Source organism: Lepisma saccharinum, chromosome 1 (assembly GCF_977018435.1).
Source record: "Lepisma saccharinum chromosome 1, izLepSacc3.1, whole genome shotgun sequence".
Taxonomy (NCBI): Eukaryota; Metazoa; Arthropoda; class Insecta; order Zygentoma; family Lepismatidae; genus Lepisma; species Lepisma saccharinum.
The window spans coordinates 140531027-140550944 of NC_139229.1; the positions used below are offsets into that span (position 1 = coordinate 140531027).

Genomic DNA, 19918 nt, shown 5'->3' on the forward strand with positions numbered 1-19918 from the left:
TCATTGCGTTGTAAACTTCCTATTTGAAATGGTTGACCAACGGAGTTAATGTGCAGAAGAATAATTTAAAATTTTAAGATTGACCGCAATAGACCCAGATCCTTTTTTCCGCTATCGTATCAAAATAAAACACAAGTAAAATCGTCCGTAGAGCATTTGACACAACTGATGACTTGGAATAGAGGTGTGACCTAACAGTTGGGCTGAAAAGTTCGTAGGCTAACATAGTAAAAAATATTTTTTTGACAAAATTCGATTTTATTATTCAATACAGTTGCCTTCGAGGGCGATACAACGATTATAGCAGTCATACAATTTTTCGATGCCATTTTTATAGTACAATTTCTCTTTAGCCTCAAAATAGGCCTCAGTTTCGGTGATCACCTCTTCATCAGTGCTAAATTTCTTTCCAGCGAGCATTCTTTTAAGGTCTGCAAACAGGAAAAAGTCACGGGGGCCAGATCTGGAGAATATGGTGGATGGGGAAACAATTCGTAGTCTAATTCATATAATTTTGCCATCGTTTTCATTGATTTGTGACACGGTGCATTGTCTTGATGAAACAGCACTTTTTTCTTCTTCAAATGGGGCCGTTTTTTCGTGATTTCATCCTTTAAACGCTCCAACAACGCTATGTAATAATCGCTGTTGATGATCTGGCCCTTTTTGAGGTAATCGATGAATATAATACCATGCGCATCCCAGAATACTGATGCCATAACCTTGCCAGCCGACTGTTGCGTCTTTCCACGCTTTGGATTCGGTTCATCACGTGCAGTCCACTCGGCTGACTGTCGATTGGACTCTGGAGTGTAGTTATGGAGCCATGTTTCATCCATTGTAATATATCGACGGAAAAATTCGTGTTTATTACGGTTGAATATCGCTAAACATTGCTCCGAATCATCAAAACGTTGTTGCTTTTGATCGATTGTGAGCACGCGCGGCACCCATTTTGCACACAGCTTTCGCATGTTCAAATATTCATGCACAATATGTCCAACACGTTCCTTTGATATTTTTAAAGTCTCAGCTATCTCGATCAACTTCACTTTACGATCATTTAAAATTATTTTGTGGACTTTTTTGATGTTTTCGTCGGTAACAGCCTCTTTGGGGCGTCCACTGCGTGCATCGTCTTCGATGCTCATTTCGCCTCGTTTAAATTTAGCAAACCACTTCTCAACGGTTGATTTTCCTGGTGCAGAGTCCGAATAATGTTTATCAATCCAAGCCTTGGCTTCAACAGTATTTTTTTTTGCCAAAAAGCAATGCTTTATTAACACACGAAATTCTTTTTTATCCATTTTTTCACAATAACATAAGCTGCTTCACTCACAATGCTATATCTCACGAACTAATTATCCGGCAGCTGTGAAATTTATACACGTATCTTTTGAAGGTTAGTACTAAGTAAAAATCACATGGATTTAATTCTAGTAACGCCATCTATGAGTCAGCCTACGAACTTTTCAGCCCAACTGTTACGTTCGATTATGACGGATTGCTAACTCATACTTTCTAGTGTTATTTTCTATGTTGTATACTGTCAGTGTTTCAAACCATTGGTTATGAACTATTCAAGTGCTGTAAGAAAATACCCAATGCGGCTTTGTGCAGCTCCAAGCAAAACATCGAAATTGTTTTCCTTGTAAAGAAAGAAAGATAATAAGTAAAACATCATGCCACATATAAATAATCTTCTTTGTACAGAAATCAGCCAAGGGAGGAGGAGCACAAGTCCAGGAACGCGCAATCTGCACCGCCAGACGTCCATTTCTGGGGCCAGCGATCGTCTGTCCATCGCCTCCAACTTGACAGCAATGACTGGCGACGCAGCGGCCCAGTTGACACCTCAGCAGCTCGGCGTCATGGGTAAGTACCCAGTAGGACTTACCTTTTGACAGTGTTCGAAATTTTCTCTAATTTATGTCCCCACTCCCCGATTCCAGACTTCGTTTCGTAACCGTTTAGAGAAAGGTTTCCTTCCGTTTCTGACAGCATCGGGTTTCTCAGTTTCGTTTTGAAGTAGAAATAGTGCGGGTACAGTTTTTCCTAGAACGAATCTTCTTACTCGGAATGCACTGGATTTCATGTGCAAATATTTAATGAAACATTACCCTGTAACTATAAGGGCAAGTTAATCATTCCTAAATTTTTGTAGCTTAAACGTGTAGTCACGTAATGACGTAAACTTTTTAACTTGCTCGACGCGTTTCGTCACCTTTAACATGTGTCTTTCTCAAGAATTATAAACTGAATGAAATTCGGTCTCTGTCGCAATAAACAATCGGTAACAGTTCATTAAATTATTAATAACAAAGTTTTATAATTCTTACTGGTTATTTGTTGTAATTGGATTAAGTTTGGATAAATGAATTAATGATTTGATTTATTTTGCTTAGCGTATCTGCCAGTTTTGCCTAATTGCGAGGATGAATAATAAGATGATAAATAGATGAAGGAACAGTTACAAACGGACAGCACACAACACAAGCTTCACAGAGGACTATACTGGCGGTGAGTCCAGACGCCAGAGCCTCGCTAGTTTGCAAGAATTCAATCCAGGGTGTACTACTTGGAAGGGTGAGGTTAAAATATAGAAATGTCTGCAGATTGGGTCTTTACGGCATTTGAGATGGACACGTGAAATAATGTCGAAACGTTGAGTAATTTAAAAGTTTAGTAATTACGAACAGTTTTATTATTTATTTCAATGTTCCTCATTGATGATTGTGGCCGCGGTGGCTCAGTCGGTAACGCGTCTGACTACCATGCTCAAGGTCCCGGGTTCGATCCCCGGCCGGTTCAAATCCGGGAACTTTTCTAACGGTGGAAGCGGCCCCGGCGCCCACCCAGCGTCGAATAACATGGGTACCTGGGGGAAACCCTGGGGGGTAAAGGCGGTCAGGGGCGTGATGCTGATCACATCACCCCCACTCACGACCGGATCAAGAAAGTGTGGGGCGTTACCCTCACACCCCCTATACGCCTTCATGGCGTGTTGCTATGCACAGGGGAACACTTTACCTTTTCCTCATTGATGATGTGTGTTGTCAGACTTACTAGGATTCTGTGTAATTGGAGATGAAACAAGCAATTTTCGAATTTCATCCTTACTAACGAAGTTTAACAGGTTTTAACTTTTAACCATTCAAAAATACAGGTTATTAAAAAGCTCTATCTACGTGTCATCATCAGTTCGAGAACCCTTTCAGTAAAACATAATCGTTGTCTTCTCCTTATCCGTTCTGTGCTTAACCATTGTGCAGAAAATGCAATAAGCCATTGTCAAATGTTTGTTCTCTCAAACTGTTAATAACTGCCGTGCTCTTCAACCAGCGGAAACTTAACGACAGGGTCGTTACTGCACCAAGGCATCTGAAGCAACATGAGCAGAGGCGGAGTATGGAAGGTGTGACTCTGCAACAGACCGTAAACTTCTGTGTGGAAGCGTATCGTTATTACCTGAAGGGTACTTATCTTTTATCCCGCATCTAGCTACATGTATCAGACATAAGAGTGGCAGGTATAGTCTGTCTGCGTTTGTCGAGACCATCGTCGGAAGTGGAGAGTTCATTGGCAAAATAGGTATGATTGCAGGTGAAACGTAAAAACCATCTTTGTTCCACTTCGAGCGCGGGTTTTTTACGAGTTGTTACAAACAATCACCATTCTTAAACAGGAAAATCGAGCGTTAATGAACAACAACTGAACGCACACAAGTCGAATACCGATCTAAAAGTAATGTTTGTTTCTCCCTTAGAGTTTGGACTCGTTCACTCGAGCTAGGCACGTCTTCCGTGATCGAACATTGAAGGTACCTACGTATATTTCGTTGTATGTTTCCATGTGTTCCTTAATCACGAATGAATATATATGATGAGTCGATGTCCTTGGATACAATATATTTATGATGTTGAAGTACAACAGCTTGCTTACCTTCGTTTTCCAATAGCTGGAAAGAAAGAGAAACGATCTTTGTGCCCCGAAAAAGTTTAATTATGAAGAAATGCCATAGAAGTAAGCAAAAACTAAAGTCTAGCTGTATGAGAAGTCATATTTCTTTTTATAACACGAAAGTGCGTCTCCTGTATATATTCCCCTCTGTGCCTCCTGAGTAGTCGTTCTGCGGCTCTACACTCAGACATAAAGGGAAGTGATAAAAATTGATGATCTGCGAGCAGACGGAGACCTTCTTCAGAAGGCTCTTCGGGTGATAGCTTTCTGTGATGCAAATGCCTTTTCTGTCGGACTTTTCTTGTGCAAATGGCTCCCTCGTTATCATGCTGTTTGTAAGGGCCACTAGAAAACACTGCTTCCTTCTGGGTAATTCCATCTTGCTTGCGATCGATGGCTGCATGGAGACACCAGGAGAATTTTCCCCCTTTCTTTTCAGTGGTTCGTTTGCGGTTTGTTGAAGCAAAATTATTTTCCTTTCACACTAATCGTGTTATTCGCTTCCAGAGCGGAAGATTCCTCAGGTTTGAGATAAACCTGGTGCTCCACATTCGTGACTGTAATTTGATCATCCTTGCCTGTTACAAAGTTGTAATCTAATAATGCATAAGATGGCAACAAAAGTAGCATCGTTGGTGAAGCTGAGAACATTGAAAAGATTCAGATGCCGCACGTATACTCGCCAGTTAGCAAGGAAGTTCTTCGTGTTCCGAATAATTTGGATGAAAAGATTCGATTATAATTGTATTGCTACTCTCGGGAACACAAATTTAGGCGGTTGGCAACATTTTTACCGTTACCACTTCGGTACCAGAGCCCTGCTTACTACGCATGGTATCGAGACCGAAACTGCCTTGTAAAAAATCGATACTATACGAGAGCAGACACTTCGGCACTTCGTTGTTTAGTCGAGACAGGGTTCTGTAATCAGTCTCATTCGAGACTTTGGTACGGTAGTCTAGTTGAAATATTTTACCTAATCAAATTTACTTTCCTATGCAACTTCTTCAGACATACTAAGCGGATATCTACCTGATTATTTATATATAAGTAATTATTTTGTTTATGATAATTGCGAAGTCCATCGATTAGGGGCAGTTCTGAGCATGTGCTGCGTGGTTGCATACATTCATGGACAAACTTTTGTTTTTCGAAGGTTCATTGCGTTGATATAGGCTCAAACAGGAAATAAAACTAATAAAACTTTGTTAACAGTAGGGGAGACAGGGGGGAGTTGCCCATAGGAGCGAGTTGACAAAGTCAGCTTTATTCCCACCAGTCAAGAGTTGGCAACATGGCAGGTTACTGTGAATATGTGTCATCTCTAGAACCAACTCACAACTAAGAAGTTGAGTGTCTTGTTCACAAAGTTTCTAGTGCATGACCTAACATCAATTCTTACTTCCGAAGTAAATTTTCCCAACTCTATATTCTTTCTTATACGTTTTCAAAGTAAGTAAGCACATAGTTTATGCTAACGCTATCCAGAAGACTATGGTAAATTTTACCGATACTACATTGGGATACTTTGTTAAACTGCAATGTTTATCAGCGGCATGACCAGAAAGTCCAATATGACGATCGGGGTGAGTTGACAATAGGAAGGAAGGGGCTAGTTGACAATACTGTAGGCCTTTTGAGAAAAATTGTTCTTCAATTAATTGTTTCATCAGAAACATCTTAGCATATAGACACATTGTTTGTAATAATATATATTAGATTAGGATTATAGGGCAGTATATTGCATTTGTATTTGTGATATAACAATAAACACTGGGCAAAAAATTCAGTAAACACTTTTGTAAACTTTTTTTTAAAGTTTGGGACATTTATGTCTCATGTTATACTGTTCATTTGAAAAGATTTTTGTAATCCTTAATTTGTAAGGCAGTATATTGTTTGAAATAAAATATTCCAAACCATGTATGTGGTAGAATTACACATATTGTCAACTGACCCCGCACATACAGTCAACTCACTCCATATACGGGGTGAATTGACAATGCTGACACGCTTCGAAAAAACAAGCAATAACTTTACAAGTTTTAGCTTCATGGTGTAATAAAAATTCACAGTGGTCAAGGAAACTACAGGTATTGCTCTTAGCATTTCATCAATAGTAGATAGTAATTTTTATGAGCTGCAAGAATTTAAACATAAAAACATGCACAACTCACCCCGGTCTCCCCTATATGTTGTTTATTTCTGGACGAGATCGAGACGGGCATTTACAACTCGAGACGAGACCGATACTCTGGATACCGTCTCTATTGCTCACGTGCCCCTTCTTTATTTTCCTTATTCATTCTCATCGTTGCGATTATCCTAATGACACAGACAATCGATGTGAAATATATTACCTAATGTATTATCTCATTTCGAAGTTCGACTTCGCAATACAGGGTGTATCATAAGTAATAGCGCAAACTTACACAGTTGAAAGTACACGATAATAGAAGCAAAAATGTCTCAGTAAACATGGGTCTGCAAACAAGCAGTTTTCGAGATAATTGCGAATGTGTGGTTTCAAGCCGCCACTGACTTCCTTGTTTGTAAATGCCGTCCTAGTTCGTAAAAATGCTACTAATGTGTGCGAATGTGTGGTTCGAAGCCGTCACTGATTGAATTTTGTAAACACCGAGTGCTTTACTCCTTGCGCGTTCTGAGGTTTGCTCTTTGTTTACAAAACAGAACATTTCCGAGAAGTGACGTTGTAATCCAACCGGATGGATACAATCAGTACACAGTCTAATCATACTGTGGGAGTCACGTCAGTTGTGCTGGACTGCGTAGTGAAAATGGAACTTTACAGCAACAAAGAGTACATTTTACCAACTAGGACGACGTTTACAAACAATGAAGTCAGTGGCGGCTTGTAACCACACATTCGCAATAATCTCGAAAACGGCTCGTTTGCAGACCCATGTTCACTGAGACTTTTTTGCTTCTATTATCGTGTACTTTCAACTGTGTCAGTTTGCGCTATTACTTACGATAGACCTTGTACCGTGCGTCCATTTCGATCTGCAGCCGAGAGATCGGGAGAAGCGTGGCGGGCGGCACTGACGGAGATGCCGACATTTGCGGCCTGAAATGCCCGCTTATTTTTATGGACATATGCAGACATTTATATAAATATTGCAAAACGAGCACTAACCTGTGTTATAAGAGTATGGTTTTAATTTTAGTAGCTTAGTGACTGTATGTGCCGATGATTTTGACACTCCCACCTCTTGTGAAACACGACGTAGAGGTTTGTTTGGAGAACGTTCTAACGCTGCACCAATATCATCGAGTTTTGCTTCGGTTAGAACCCGTCGTTTTTGCTTAGGTGTTTTAAAATTTAACGATACAGTTTCTCGTAATTTAAGGACAAGATATCTAACCGTATCTCTGTGTGGAGTTGAAACGCCTGGGAATTTCTGTACAAATTACCTACACACGTCTCTACACGAGTTTGTTTTCACGTAGGTACGTGTCATACATAAAAAATCTTTGTTCTAACGTGAATCTTGCGGCTGACATTCCAATCGTCTCACTGACACGTCACACATACACACTACAATAACACAAACAAGTAACTGCAAGTAACCAAGAATAACACTCTTGCGCACAGTACGAAATTAACACGCTCTTGGTTTACATTCCTCGCCACTATATTTACAACTCTGTCTTCATCTAGTCGCGAAGGAACAAAAAACTCGAGCTCGGATATTTCGGATTGCGAGGAAGCTCACGAAAACCATTCACTTTTATCGGTTTCGTCTGCAGTGTAATCCTGATACAGTGTTGCACATTCGAAACCTCCAAACGATTCCCATCGCCACAAAACTCTTTCAAGGATATAAACTTAAGCAGGACGTTACTGATCAAAACCATGATTAAAATGCTTTTTTATCTGTGGCTCTTAACATCGTTTCTATAGCGTATTTATTTGTGTATATAAGAGCAGAACTTGGATGAATTACAGAAGAACTTTTGCGTGTTATAACACAGGTTAGTGATCGTTTTGCAATATTTATATAAATGTCTGCATATGTCTATAAAAATAAGCGGGCATTACAGGCCGCAAATGTCGGCTTCTCCGTCAGGGCCGCCCGCCACGCTTCTCCCGATCTCTCGGCTGCAGATCGAAATGGACGCACGGTATATGTGATAGAAAAATTACAATATTTGCTGGGAAATTACAGTATGCATTGTCCTCTCATAGTTTTCTCACATTATAATCTACCTCGCACGCTGTTGTCACCAGCGCAATGCGAGTTTTTTATACGTGAAGATAGATAGATCTATTGCACAATTCATCTGCTTTTTGGATGCTCATTTCTTCATGAAATTATCAAAAAGACAACGTATTCTGTAAGCAGAAGAAGAGGGGTCATTCCATGTCAAATCATCCAGAATTTTGTGAAAATGTCACCCACCATCTCCGATTTTGATGAAATTCAGTATACTTATAGAACTTTTCATCCTGATTACAAAAATGACAACTTTTTTGAGATTGGTCAAGTGGTTCAGAAATTACGCGATTTTAAAAATCTCCCTGTACGCCACTTGCGGCTCCACTTTGAATGACACGCATTAGGCTATAAATTATAGTATCTTCTCTCAGGTTTGCCGTAGAAACTTCAAGTTTGATTTCTTTTGCTCAGGATAGTGTAAGCTTTCATTTAAATAAGGTTTCTGATCAGTGTATCAATAATCATGTATTTTATGTATAGTTTCATGTATTTTTTTAGAAAAATAAATGACTAACTTCAAGATCGAATTTCGTGCAATGCCCCCCCTTCAATTTCACCCAAATTTTATATACAGATAGCTGAGAGTGGGTACTAATGCTTGATGGAAAAATTGGGATGGGCGGTTCAGAGACAGGGTGATAAAAAAATCATTTACATTAAAAGTTAATCTTATTAAAAATACTTATGTATTTAGCACAAAGTCTGAAGTACAATATGTTTTAAGGTATAATATTCAAAATTTCTGTTCACTATGTGTGAAGGTAAGCATAGACGTAACCTGGTGGGGGCAAAGGGAATCATTTTCCCTATCCAAAATTTATAGATTACCTAATTAAAACCTACAAGTTAAATATATTTTGTGAACCTCCTGGCACTTGAGGAACAAACAAGAAAAGAATAATTATTGTGATTTTTCAAATGTATTTAGCAAATAATCTTTGACACTATTTTTATGGGACTGAAAACTTTGATTCTCTCAACCAAAGATAGTTCCCAAGTTACGCCCATGAAGATAGTACCGAAAAATACTTACTCGATTGTATTCTATGCATTGCCAAAATTTTATGCACTATAAATTGTACCGTTCACATTTTCTTTTCCAAACTGTAAAAAAAAAATACATCTGTACCTTCTCTGGATGCTACGTAAAAGGATTTTCTTGGAATTGCTGGCCTGTCAAGGAAGGTATGCTTTGTTGCATGCTAACTTCATCCACGCTTTACTTCAATTCATATCTACTTGTATGTGAAAACTTCAATGTCTTAGATGGACTGTCGAGCTAGGAAACAGTCATCGTTGAAGGAGTGGATCTTTGGATTTTGTTGAACTTGGAATGGAGGAGAAAGAAATAGGTGCAAGTGGAATCAATGACACCATATTCAAAATATCGTGGTCAGCATTCAAATGATTTCTTAATTAAAATCGTTCAAGCAAAGTTGATTCTGTGTTTCATCATTTATTTGAAGTAGTAATGTAGATTTATGAAGACATACGGATTATGTACTAGAAACACAATTTGTAATTTTTACACAAATCAATGATCATTAACTGTAAGTTTCTTTCACAGTAACTGTAAAGTAACTCAGTTACTTTTAAAGTACCAGTAACTGTAACAGAGTTACTTTTTAAATGAGTAACTGAAACTCGGTTACTTGTAAAAATTAACTTACCGAACACTGTAAATAACCTGTAGCCTAAGTTCAAAGCAGTGCATACTTAATCTTCCTGGTGCTGTTGTATAGTACTTTGCAATCGCTGACACATTGTACTGCAGGTTGTTATCATTTCACCTTACGTGATTAATAAGAAATTTATGCCTCTAATACTATTTCCATGGAATTGGTACTTCATTGCTGAACTTGTTACTTGATACTGTTGATGTCTATACAAGTCTTCTAAGTGTTCCAACCACCCCATCACAAGGAGATTTTCTCTGATATGTGGCAAGAAAAGCTCAATTTGGAATAACTTCAATCAACACAAATGTGTATTATTAATTCTTACTTCATATTACCTATCTCAGTGAAGAGTATAAAAAAATTCCATATTGAGATAAAATGCACAAAAAGAAGAATGTTCTCGAAGAAAATTTGCTAAGTTTGGGAATGCTAATGACTATGATTATAATATTTTTTTAAAAAATTGAAGACAGTTGAAACTAACTTAGATAGAGTGGAACTTCGATTTTACGTTGTTCAGGGGACCAAGCTGAAAAAACTTAGAATGAGAGAAAATGTAAAACCGAGGAAAATTTGCTATGTTGGGACCACCAATATTGAATGTAAAATGCAGGGAAATGTAAAATCGAGGAACTTGAAATCGGGGTTCCACTGCAATTATTATTTGTAGGTTTTAATTAATCTATAAATTTTGGATAGGGAAAATGATTCCCTTTGCCCCACCGGGTTATGCCTATGCTTACCTTCACACATAGTGAACAGAAATTTTGAATATTATACCTTAAAACATATTGTACTTCAGACTTTGTGCTAAATACATAAGTATTTTTAATAAGATTAACTTTTAATGTAAATGATTTTTTTATCACCCTGTCTCTGAACCGCCCATCCCAATTTTTCCATCAAGCATTAGTACCCACTCTCAGCTATCTGTATATAAAATTTGGGTGAAATTGAAGGGGGGGCATTGCACGAAATTCGATCTTGAAGTTAGTCATTTATTTTTCTAAAAAAATACATGAAACTATACATAAAATACATGATTATTGATACACTGATCAGAAACCTTATTTAAATGAAAGCTTACACTATCCTGAGCAAAAGAAATCAAACTTGAAGTTTCTACGGCAAACCTGAGAGAAGATACTATAATTTATAGCCTAATGCGTGTCATTCAAAGTGGAGCCGCAAGTGGCGTACAGGGAGATTTTTAAAATCGCGTAATTTCTGAACCACTTGACCAATCTCAAAAAAGTTGTCATTTTTGTAATCAGGATGAAAAGTTCTATAAGTATACTGAATTTCATCAAAATCGGAGATGGTGGGTGACATGGCCTGGATGATTTGACGTGGAATGACCCAGAGCGGTCTTGAGAGTATTCCGAGGTTGTGTGATTGAACAGAGAGGCTTGTCGTGGTTGCAATGCTAGCGGAACACGCGTCTGCTTGCTTGAAGTGCGAAACACGTTTGCGTGTTCTTTGACCGAGATGTCGCCCGCCTTATAAAAATGCCTGGGCACTTTCGAAGCATGTGGTTTTTCTCACAATGTTCCAAATGATTTGAGGGTAGTTAACCTTGCTGCGATTGCATCAACGGGCATGGCACGCTGGGCTGACGAGACAAAAGGTACCAAGGATGTTTTCATTCCACTGTGGTTGGATGTACGGGTTCAAGACCCATGTGATTGACATGCATTGTTTATTTTTGACTTTGTTCGCTGGCTGACGCTGTCGCCTTATAGTCAAGAGGTCCCGCGTTCGCACATTGCACAGTTGTTCGCATCCTACAATAAACTGTAGGTCTAGTCGCGATTAGACTTTGTGCAAGTAAAGTGAACTTGAATAAAATAGAAAAAAATATTTGAATATCAATATAAAATGGCATTATTATCATGTATAATATTCTGCATTAACTTTTTCAAACCTCTGAGAATTTTGTGTAACTCCATCTGCTTACTCTGTCCCTACTTCCAATTTTTCTGGCATTTGAACCTGTTTTTGTTTACAGCTATAACACCTTTCCTTCCACTTGACCAACAAGAACATGATATTGCTATTTTCATACATACTAATACAGTGGCCGCGGTGGCTCAGGCGGTAACGCGTCTGACTACCATGCTAAAGGTCCCGGGTTCGATCCCCGGCCGGTTCAAATCCCCGGCGCCCACCCAGTGTCGAATAACATGGGTACCTGGGGGAAACCCTGGGGGGGGGGGTAAAGGCGGTCAGGGGCGTGATGCTGATCACATCACCCCCACTCACGACCGGATCAAGAAAGTGTGGGGCGTTACCCCCACACCCCCTATACGCATTCATGGCGTGGTGCTATGCACAGGGGAGCACTTTACCTTTTTTATATATACATACTAATACATACATATACCGTCATTGCACACCGAATACAATGCATTTGACACCACAAAATAGTAGGTAGTTCAGTTTTTGCAATAGTTTGAGTGTGTGTATGTGGTAATGATATTAGTAGATGTTCTTTTTTATGTTGCACTAAATAAAGTTATAAGCTTGTACAATACTCTGTGTTTATATACAGGAAGACTAAAAACAATTTGCTCAACTTCATTGATCTTGTCATATCTAATGGGATAACAGTTTTAATTTGGAGCCTCCAATTCGCTTGAAGAGTTCAGAATTTTGTTTAAATGTTTCGGATGAAATCGGTAGGAAATAGGCTTACGGGCAGTGGAACCAGTACAAATGTCTAGGCAACAGCGAAATCAAATTACATGAACATTCACGTGAATGTTGTAGAGCGAATTCTAAACAAATGTAATTTTACATAATTTGGAATATCGATTTCTTCTTCAAAAATGTCTTTGCTGGAACCTGGCCAGAGGATCTTGTAGCTTTCTGTGTACCTTTTAATGTTACCTACTCTGGGTATCAACTCATTCCATCCTTTTTCTTAAATTTCTAGATAACTATACGGCGTACGCTTTTAGAACGAACATGAGTTCAGCCAATATGCAGCCAGTGCTCTTGCGCTGTGTCCAATAGTCAGCATTCACATTATATTTGAGTACAGTAAAATAATATAGTGACTATTTCTACACAGCATTATAATATCCTATCACTGCAGCATATAAGATAAACTCGTACCTGAAAGAAGATTGAAAGTACTTATTGTAGAGGAAGTGCAAGGTTATCATCATCATCTCTCTCGTTTCTGTTTTCTAGCATGTTTCCCAGGAGATTTGAATAGGGGTTTACCGATTTCTGTGGTAGATATTTTACCCTGTTTTATAATACGCGACACAGCATGCAGACCTACACCACACGCTTTAGCCGTAAGTTCTCGACTATGAGAAAACACTGTTTCAGCACGCACGTCTTGTGACGCCAATTCCTTGAAGTAAGGATACACTTTAAAAATAAGATTTATCTCTTGTGAACGTATTATTTTTACCCTTGGTGCCTGTAATAGCCTGCTGGTGCTAGGTTTCGAGAGCGACATTATTAAGTAACACTCACGGAACACATACTCTTGCAGAACTATCGAACATAAAGCCGGGTCCACACCAGAGTAACAGAACACCGTCCCGCAACCGCGTAGCATTTCAAAGTTGGTACGGGGCAATGCACGCGACGATGTTACGGCATGATAGTTTTGCAATCCGCACCGGAGTCCGTAACTGCAACATTCCCGCGTTCCAACAGTTGAGTGTGTACGAACATGGATGTCGCTGCAGCGTACACGTACCTGCATTACGCATTAAAATGTAATGGAAAACAGATACGTTGGTGGGATACACAATGTATAATATAATAAAATTTAGAGTTCTTTCTTGGGTCTACTCCATGCGACGCGGAAAAACCGACAAGTCATGGAACGGAGTGAACCCCGACGCGTAACATAATTGTTGCGCTCAGGTTGCGCGTGCAAGATGCACAATACCGTCCACACACGAAAGCGTGATACGCTACGCGGTTACGGAACGGTGTTCTGTTACTCTGGTGTGGACCCGGCTTAAGGGTTATATTGCACAGGGCGCTACGACGCCAGAGGCTCCAAGTTCGAATCCCGGTCCGGGAATGGCTGTTTGTAAGTGTCCCTTCATCAATTTCATCATATTATCAGTCATCCTCATCTTCGCTATTAGCCAGAAGTGGCAGAAAAGCGAAGTAATATAAATTAAATCAATCAACCAATAAGGGTTTTATTGAGTCCTCTCGCTCTCACAACTATTTTTCGTGGCGTACGAGTAAAATAATTTTACACCAACCTTGCTACGAAAACGCCGAACTCAAACTGACTCAGATTCGCACCGCAATGTTCCTGAACGTCGATGTTCATGAAGGGTTATTGTGTATATTCAGCTGAATTTAACACCCATAGCTTTTCCTAGACACAACAACTCAGCGGCGTCAACACGGTGGCAACGAAAAAGAAAAAAACAGACAAGGAAATTAAAAGGGTTATTGTGTGTGTGTTGAGACGTGCTGTTTCCCATGTTTCTTCAAGAAGCGATATCTCCAGTTATAGGCGACGGAAATTCATGGGACTTGAACAGTCAGGTTCAAAATGTATTTTCCCATCTTATGATGAACCTTAAAATGGCGAGTTTTATGAAAACTTCTTGCGCGAAAAAGAAAAAAAATACAGAACACGGCGTTCAACTTGCGCGCCGCAGTATCCTAACTGTACAACGTTGCACTCCTGCCATTGGCTGGTCGCCACGCACACCCTCTGCGTGGCTCCGCCCGATATCGCTTCTAAGAACGTACGCCGTATAGATGAAATTCCATCTGCCTCTTTAAGAAGAGAGATGAATTACAGGAGGTAACGTGTTCGAAATGCTAGCAGATGTAACTTGGGATGAATTGTGGCGAGAAATGGACATTAGAAGTATTTTACGCGGTCTGCTGTTGCGGCTATGGATGCGGAGAGAGAGAGAGAGAAAGGGTGAGGGGCTTCTGGCTCGAATTACATTTCTTAATCCTACAATTGCCATTTTCGGAACTAATGTTATCAATAAAAAAATCTCATCTTGCACACTTTTCTTGAGAAATGCTCTTGCTTCAGATTGTTAATTATAAAAATATTTTTGTTTGTTTGAAGGTACGCAGCAGCAGCAGTATTCATGTAATAACACACTATACCTGCTAATGAGGAATCTGGTTTAATTAATACGTATAATTACAGTTGACTTCAAAAACAATCCTGCGTGTTCTTAAATATTGCGTAAGAATCGTCTGCTCGGCCAAGGGCAGAAGTTTTTCCCTCTTGTCTAATGTGAGTTGATTTTTTCCCAGGAAATTCTTAATTATAGAGTAGACGAAACAGCAGTTCTCTTGGACAATAGTAATTTAATTTTGCTGTTGGTTGCTGGTTATCTTATGCATTGTATTGCAAAGTGTTCGTGGAAATGAGTAGCGCCTAATAATGACTGTTTCGAGTTTAAATGTTGATAAAGCTGTTCGCAGTTTTCTTGTGCTCATCCGTACGATGTTCTTGCGTAATTTCTATTTTGTTTAATTTTCTGAGAAATTTCAGCAAGGATATTTTGCAAAGAATTTCATGGTATCTGATGGTAACGTATGTGGAGAATCCAAGGAGAAGTTGGTCGTCCTCGATTTCTATGTCCACCTGGATGATGAAGTAATTTTCTCCTAGGAGGTTCACCATCACTTATCTAAATCCGATGTCCTGCCTGCCTCAGTCTAGCTGCCTTAATGTTTCCAATCACCGCAAGTTGCTGGTTGTCTTATGCCGGTTGTTTTTTATCCATAGTTCATTAGTAAATCGTTTTCTCCATTGATACAGGGTCCAAGATTCTAGCCTACCTACTAATTTGTCCAATTGTCCTAAATTCTCCATTAGCACTTAATGATGATCTTTCGTAACGTGATCAGTAAACTTTTAATTACTGCACTCGTATATTATGGCCAATGAGAACCGAAATAATGTACTGGATCCTATCTCGGTTGCCAATGACGAAAGATCCCTCGTTACACTGCACTGCAGATATGCGGAAGAATGCGAGTTGGGCACACGCTTTATTTCCTTGTCCACGCGCTAGTGCAAGGACTGGCAATGTTCCGTATAATTATTTATAGGGGTGAAAAATGTGGACGTCGCTGCAGTTAGTTCAGGTCTTAGTTCAGTGCCAAAAGACTCAGCACTCTGCCAGAGAGCAAGCAATTCATTACGGCACAATTGCCTCATCTGACTTGCACTAATGACAAGAATAGGAATTAGGGCCTAGATTTGGCTTCAGGTGACGTAACAGGCCAAGTAGTAAAATACTGCTCTTCCTGCCATGATGTCAGGGGGCGCTGATGAGCGCCGACCTTGAGGACAATGAAGCAGCAGCTGAGTGGGAGTAGGGCAGGACGCGGGCTAAATGAAGAGTGATAGCTTTCCCCATTGGGACTGGCAGGACCGATGAAAGATTCGGGTATCACAATCCTTAGGCACCTTCTGGGACGAATCGGTTATCCTCTGCGGAAGATCTACGCTGGCATAAATAATGAAGGAGGTTCTTCTCTGGAGAAGATAAGGGAGGTTGAAGATGCAACGCGAGAAGATGGAAAATAAAGATGAATTTTAGGTAGCCATCAAGGAAACTGAGAACATCTAAGAAGTGTGGACCTGTTATTTTTGACACGTCGTGCCGCAGCTGAACTTAGTTTTCTTTGAATAATGTCTTTATTTCTAGCTTCAATACAAGATTTTGTTTACTTACATGTTTAGCAAATGATTCCAAATACAGCATTAGCAAATTTTAGTACATTGGAATGTACATCAAGAGAAAAGTAACACCATAAAGTTAAAATTACATGCAGGAAAGTGACTTATAAATTTTTGCCCAACAGCTTTCTGAAATTTCCCTGATTTTCGAACATGTCCATTTGGTTTGGTAGATTATTGCATTGGCTGAATAGTCTTTGGATCGAAACGCTGGGTGAGGCATAATCAAGGCTTGTGACAAGCGTAAAGTTGTGCTTCGGGTAATGCGAGACGACACTCGATAGTGAACTTCCTGAAGTAGGCGATAATTTCTGTTTCCATTTTATTTTTTGTGTAAGAATATCTGCCAGTTTGTCCCTTGTGGGAAGTGTGTATATTTTTTAACGTTTTCAAAAGCATGAGGGGTTTGCAGGTATTTTGTAGATGGAACAAGTTGACGAACAACGGGTAATGCTACTTTTTCATCTTAAATATTAAACCTGGATCTTAGTGTGCTCAAGCTCTTTCTTCATTTGAATATTTTCTTCCCGTTGCCCATTATGTCCCTGCTCATCTCATATTTCCTTCTTCTCATCTTACTTCCCTGTTCAGTTTCCCTACCTTAGTATTTACAAAAGGGTCTGTGAAACGTTCTTCTTTGTTGCGTTTCTCTATTTGTTCCTGTCTTCATTTCTCTGTATCTTTAATAATTTACATCCTGAACAATTTGTTTGGTGTACTCCATCCTTGACCTGCCACTGTGTATTTTCCTTCTATTCCTACTTCAATTAAAGTTTTCATTATTCTCTTCATCGCAGAATAGATCAGGCACATATGAGATTGTTTGCACATATGAAGACAATGTGGCCACAAGGACTGCCAGCGAAAGCATAGGAGTGGTAAAAAAAAAAAGCCAAGGGGAAGGAAAGTTGTCAGTTGGTGGAAGATCAGATGGAAAGAATTTACTTGAGTGTTGGCCCAACCACATACTGGCCACGCTGAGAGATGATGATGATTATTATTATTATAATTACCCAAATTTGCAACTGTTTCAAGCCTGAGCTTCAAACGCAGTGACACACGGTGCATGAACATCATCTGTTTATATACCGTTGCTTAGAGTGCGTACGGAAAGTCTAAGGTCCAGGGACATAATTAAAGTTTCCGTACTCAGAGCCCTCTTGAGCCCATTCAAAGCATCGGATTGCGGTGAAACTTGGTATAGAGGCTATGGAGACCATGGAGGAAGCGAACGCTGACGAAAAGGTTCAAATTTTCACCACCAGGTGGAAAAGTGCCGCTGAAATAACAACGACCAGAAATAGAACATGCAAAACTATATTTTTAGTATATGTCAGTACTGAAGTGTTCAATATGCGCGCCTCAACTTGAATGAGTCTTTGGAAGCGTAAGACAGCATGATCAATGATTCAGCAGCAGGATGTTGTTCACAGATTTCAGCACTACATTTCCACCTGGTGGTGAAATTTTGAACTATTTTTATCGTCAGCATTCGCTTCCCCATGGCCTCCATAGCGCCTGCACCAAGTTTCACCGCAACTCGATATTCGAACGGGCTGAAGAGGGCTCTGAGTAGGCAAACGTTCATTATGAACACCTGGTATTAAAAAGCTCGGAAGTTCGCATCATGGGCCTCCAAACTAGGATAAATTGTATCTCCTCGATTTGAGAAGGGTTTATCAATGTATTTTCCGAATGATGGACCTGAGAAACTTAAAGGCAGAGAGAGATATGTGAATAAAACGCTTAGAAGAAATCACAATCCCTAATGCTCATATGTTAATAGAGACACAGTACGCAAAATGGAAGCCGACGATTCACGGTTACCATCGCCATTCAGTTGTCGGGATGAATACAAGAAATGTAATCATTCCTTTCCCCACCCTGCAAACCTCGCCACTGTACTTGAATTCACAAGTCGTGTGCAATTCGAACGCATTACTTGCGGAAAGTGTACCGCGTCGGAAACTGTACTGTCTTACAACGTTAATGTCATCTGGATATCAAGATACGTAAGCTCACCAAAATAGAGTAACGAGTCTCCCACACTCGCAAGATGGAAAACGACAAAGCAAGTTTTACACCCACGGAGTCTGCAGCATTCCAGTTCGAGAGAATGAAATATTGTCGATCGTTCTTGCAATACGAAAGCTATAGACAAACAACACTGCCCTTTTTTAGATTGGTTTCTTTAGTATAAAACCAATAACAAGCTGTCTTCAATTAACCTATGATTTCAAACATCATGTATCGGTTAGATTTATCTTCTGCTATGCTTCCATTCCGAAGAGGGTAGGAAAGAATTTTTGTTGAAGAAAGTTCTTTAACATGTGTAGTTGTTTTCTCTATTTTAGCATGATTTATCGATGTAAGGGATGTGAATATTTGAAACTAATAAAAATATGTGGAAATGGATCTTCTTAGTTGTAAAAAATAATTTGGCTTCGCACTACTTATGCCACCAGATTCACTCTAAAATAAATTTGATTAACTTGATTGAATTAGTGTTTCCCACGTGTTCTGATAAACAAATTTCTTTTTGCTGGTAGTGGGGATCGAACCTTTGACGGACGATTGGTTTTTATTGCAAATTTGGTTCGTTTAACTACTCCACCGCCCCCTCTCCATTGTGATAGAATATATATTAGCAGGTAAATAGTTAGGCAATGGATAATGTCCAATGAAGATTATATGCTCATAATAAAGAACCATTTTCAACAACATTGAAACAAAAAATGTCTGCTTTGGTTTATTATGCTTGTTATTTCTTGCTCTTTTCCGGTTCTTACAAGAGAAGTCGTTAGATTACCGCTAATACTAAGAAATATTTTTAAAGGAGGAACATACTACCACTATAGAGTCAACGTCATAAATTGCTACCATGTTAAAAAGAACTTAACAAATCATGTTGCATTATCACGTCACAACAGCATGCACGTTACTCGTTCTGTCTTATGGAGAACTACCATATGAATAATGTTCATGTACGATTGAAACCAGCCTTTCATCCATTCCATCATCGTAAATTTGATAATTGCACGGTAAGAGTAGATTTCATTTGCAGACGTAATTTCGAATTGCTCCAAAGAGGAAGTAGCGGTGACTACATAGAAGAATCTAGGGCAAATATCATGTCATTATCTGTCCATGCGGAACTTCCGCTATGCATGTTCTATTTTCCTTCTTTTTTCTTATTTATAGTATCGTGCTTCAGTCCATACCAAGTTTACACTTCTTTGTTACTAAAAATAATAGTAACGTCAATTCTTATCAAGCTGATGATTATGCATAGGAAAGGTCGAATGGTTCAGTTTTATGGATCGTATGGA

At 39.3% G+C, this 19918-nt stretch overlaps 1 protein-coding gene across 5 annotated transcripts in view; it reads left to right on the plus strand.

Moving 5' to 3' along the window:
- Window positions 1-19918, plus strand: part of Miga (mitoguardin) — a 563944-nt gene that overhangs the window by 158926 nt on the left and 385100 nt on the right. For all 5 annotated transcript variants that reach the window (XM_083139480.1, XM_083139484.1, XM_083139469.1 and 2 more), the window contains one exon: window positions 1714-1875. In XM_083139480.1, the coding sequence (XP_082995606.1) occupies window positions 1714-1875 (162 nt within the window). The remainder of the gene's footprint in view (window positions 1-1713; window positions 1876-19918) is intronic.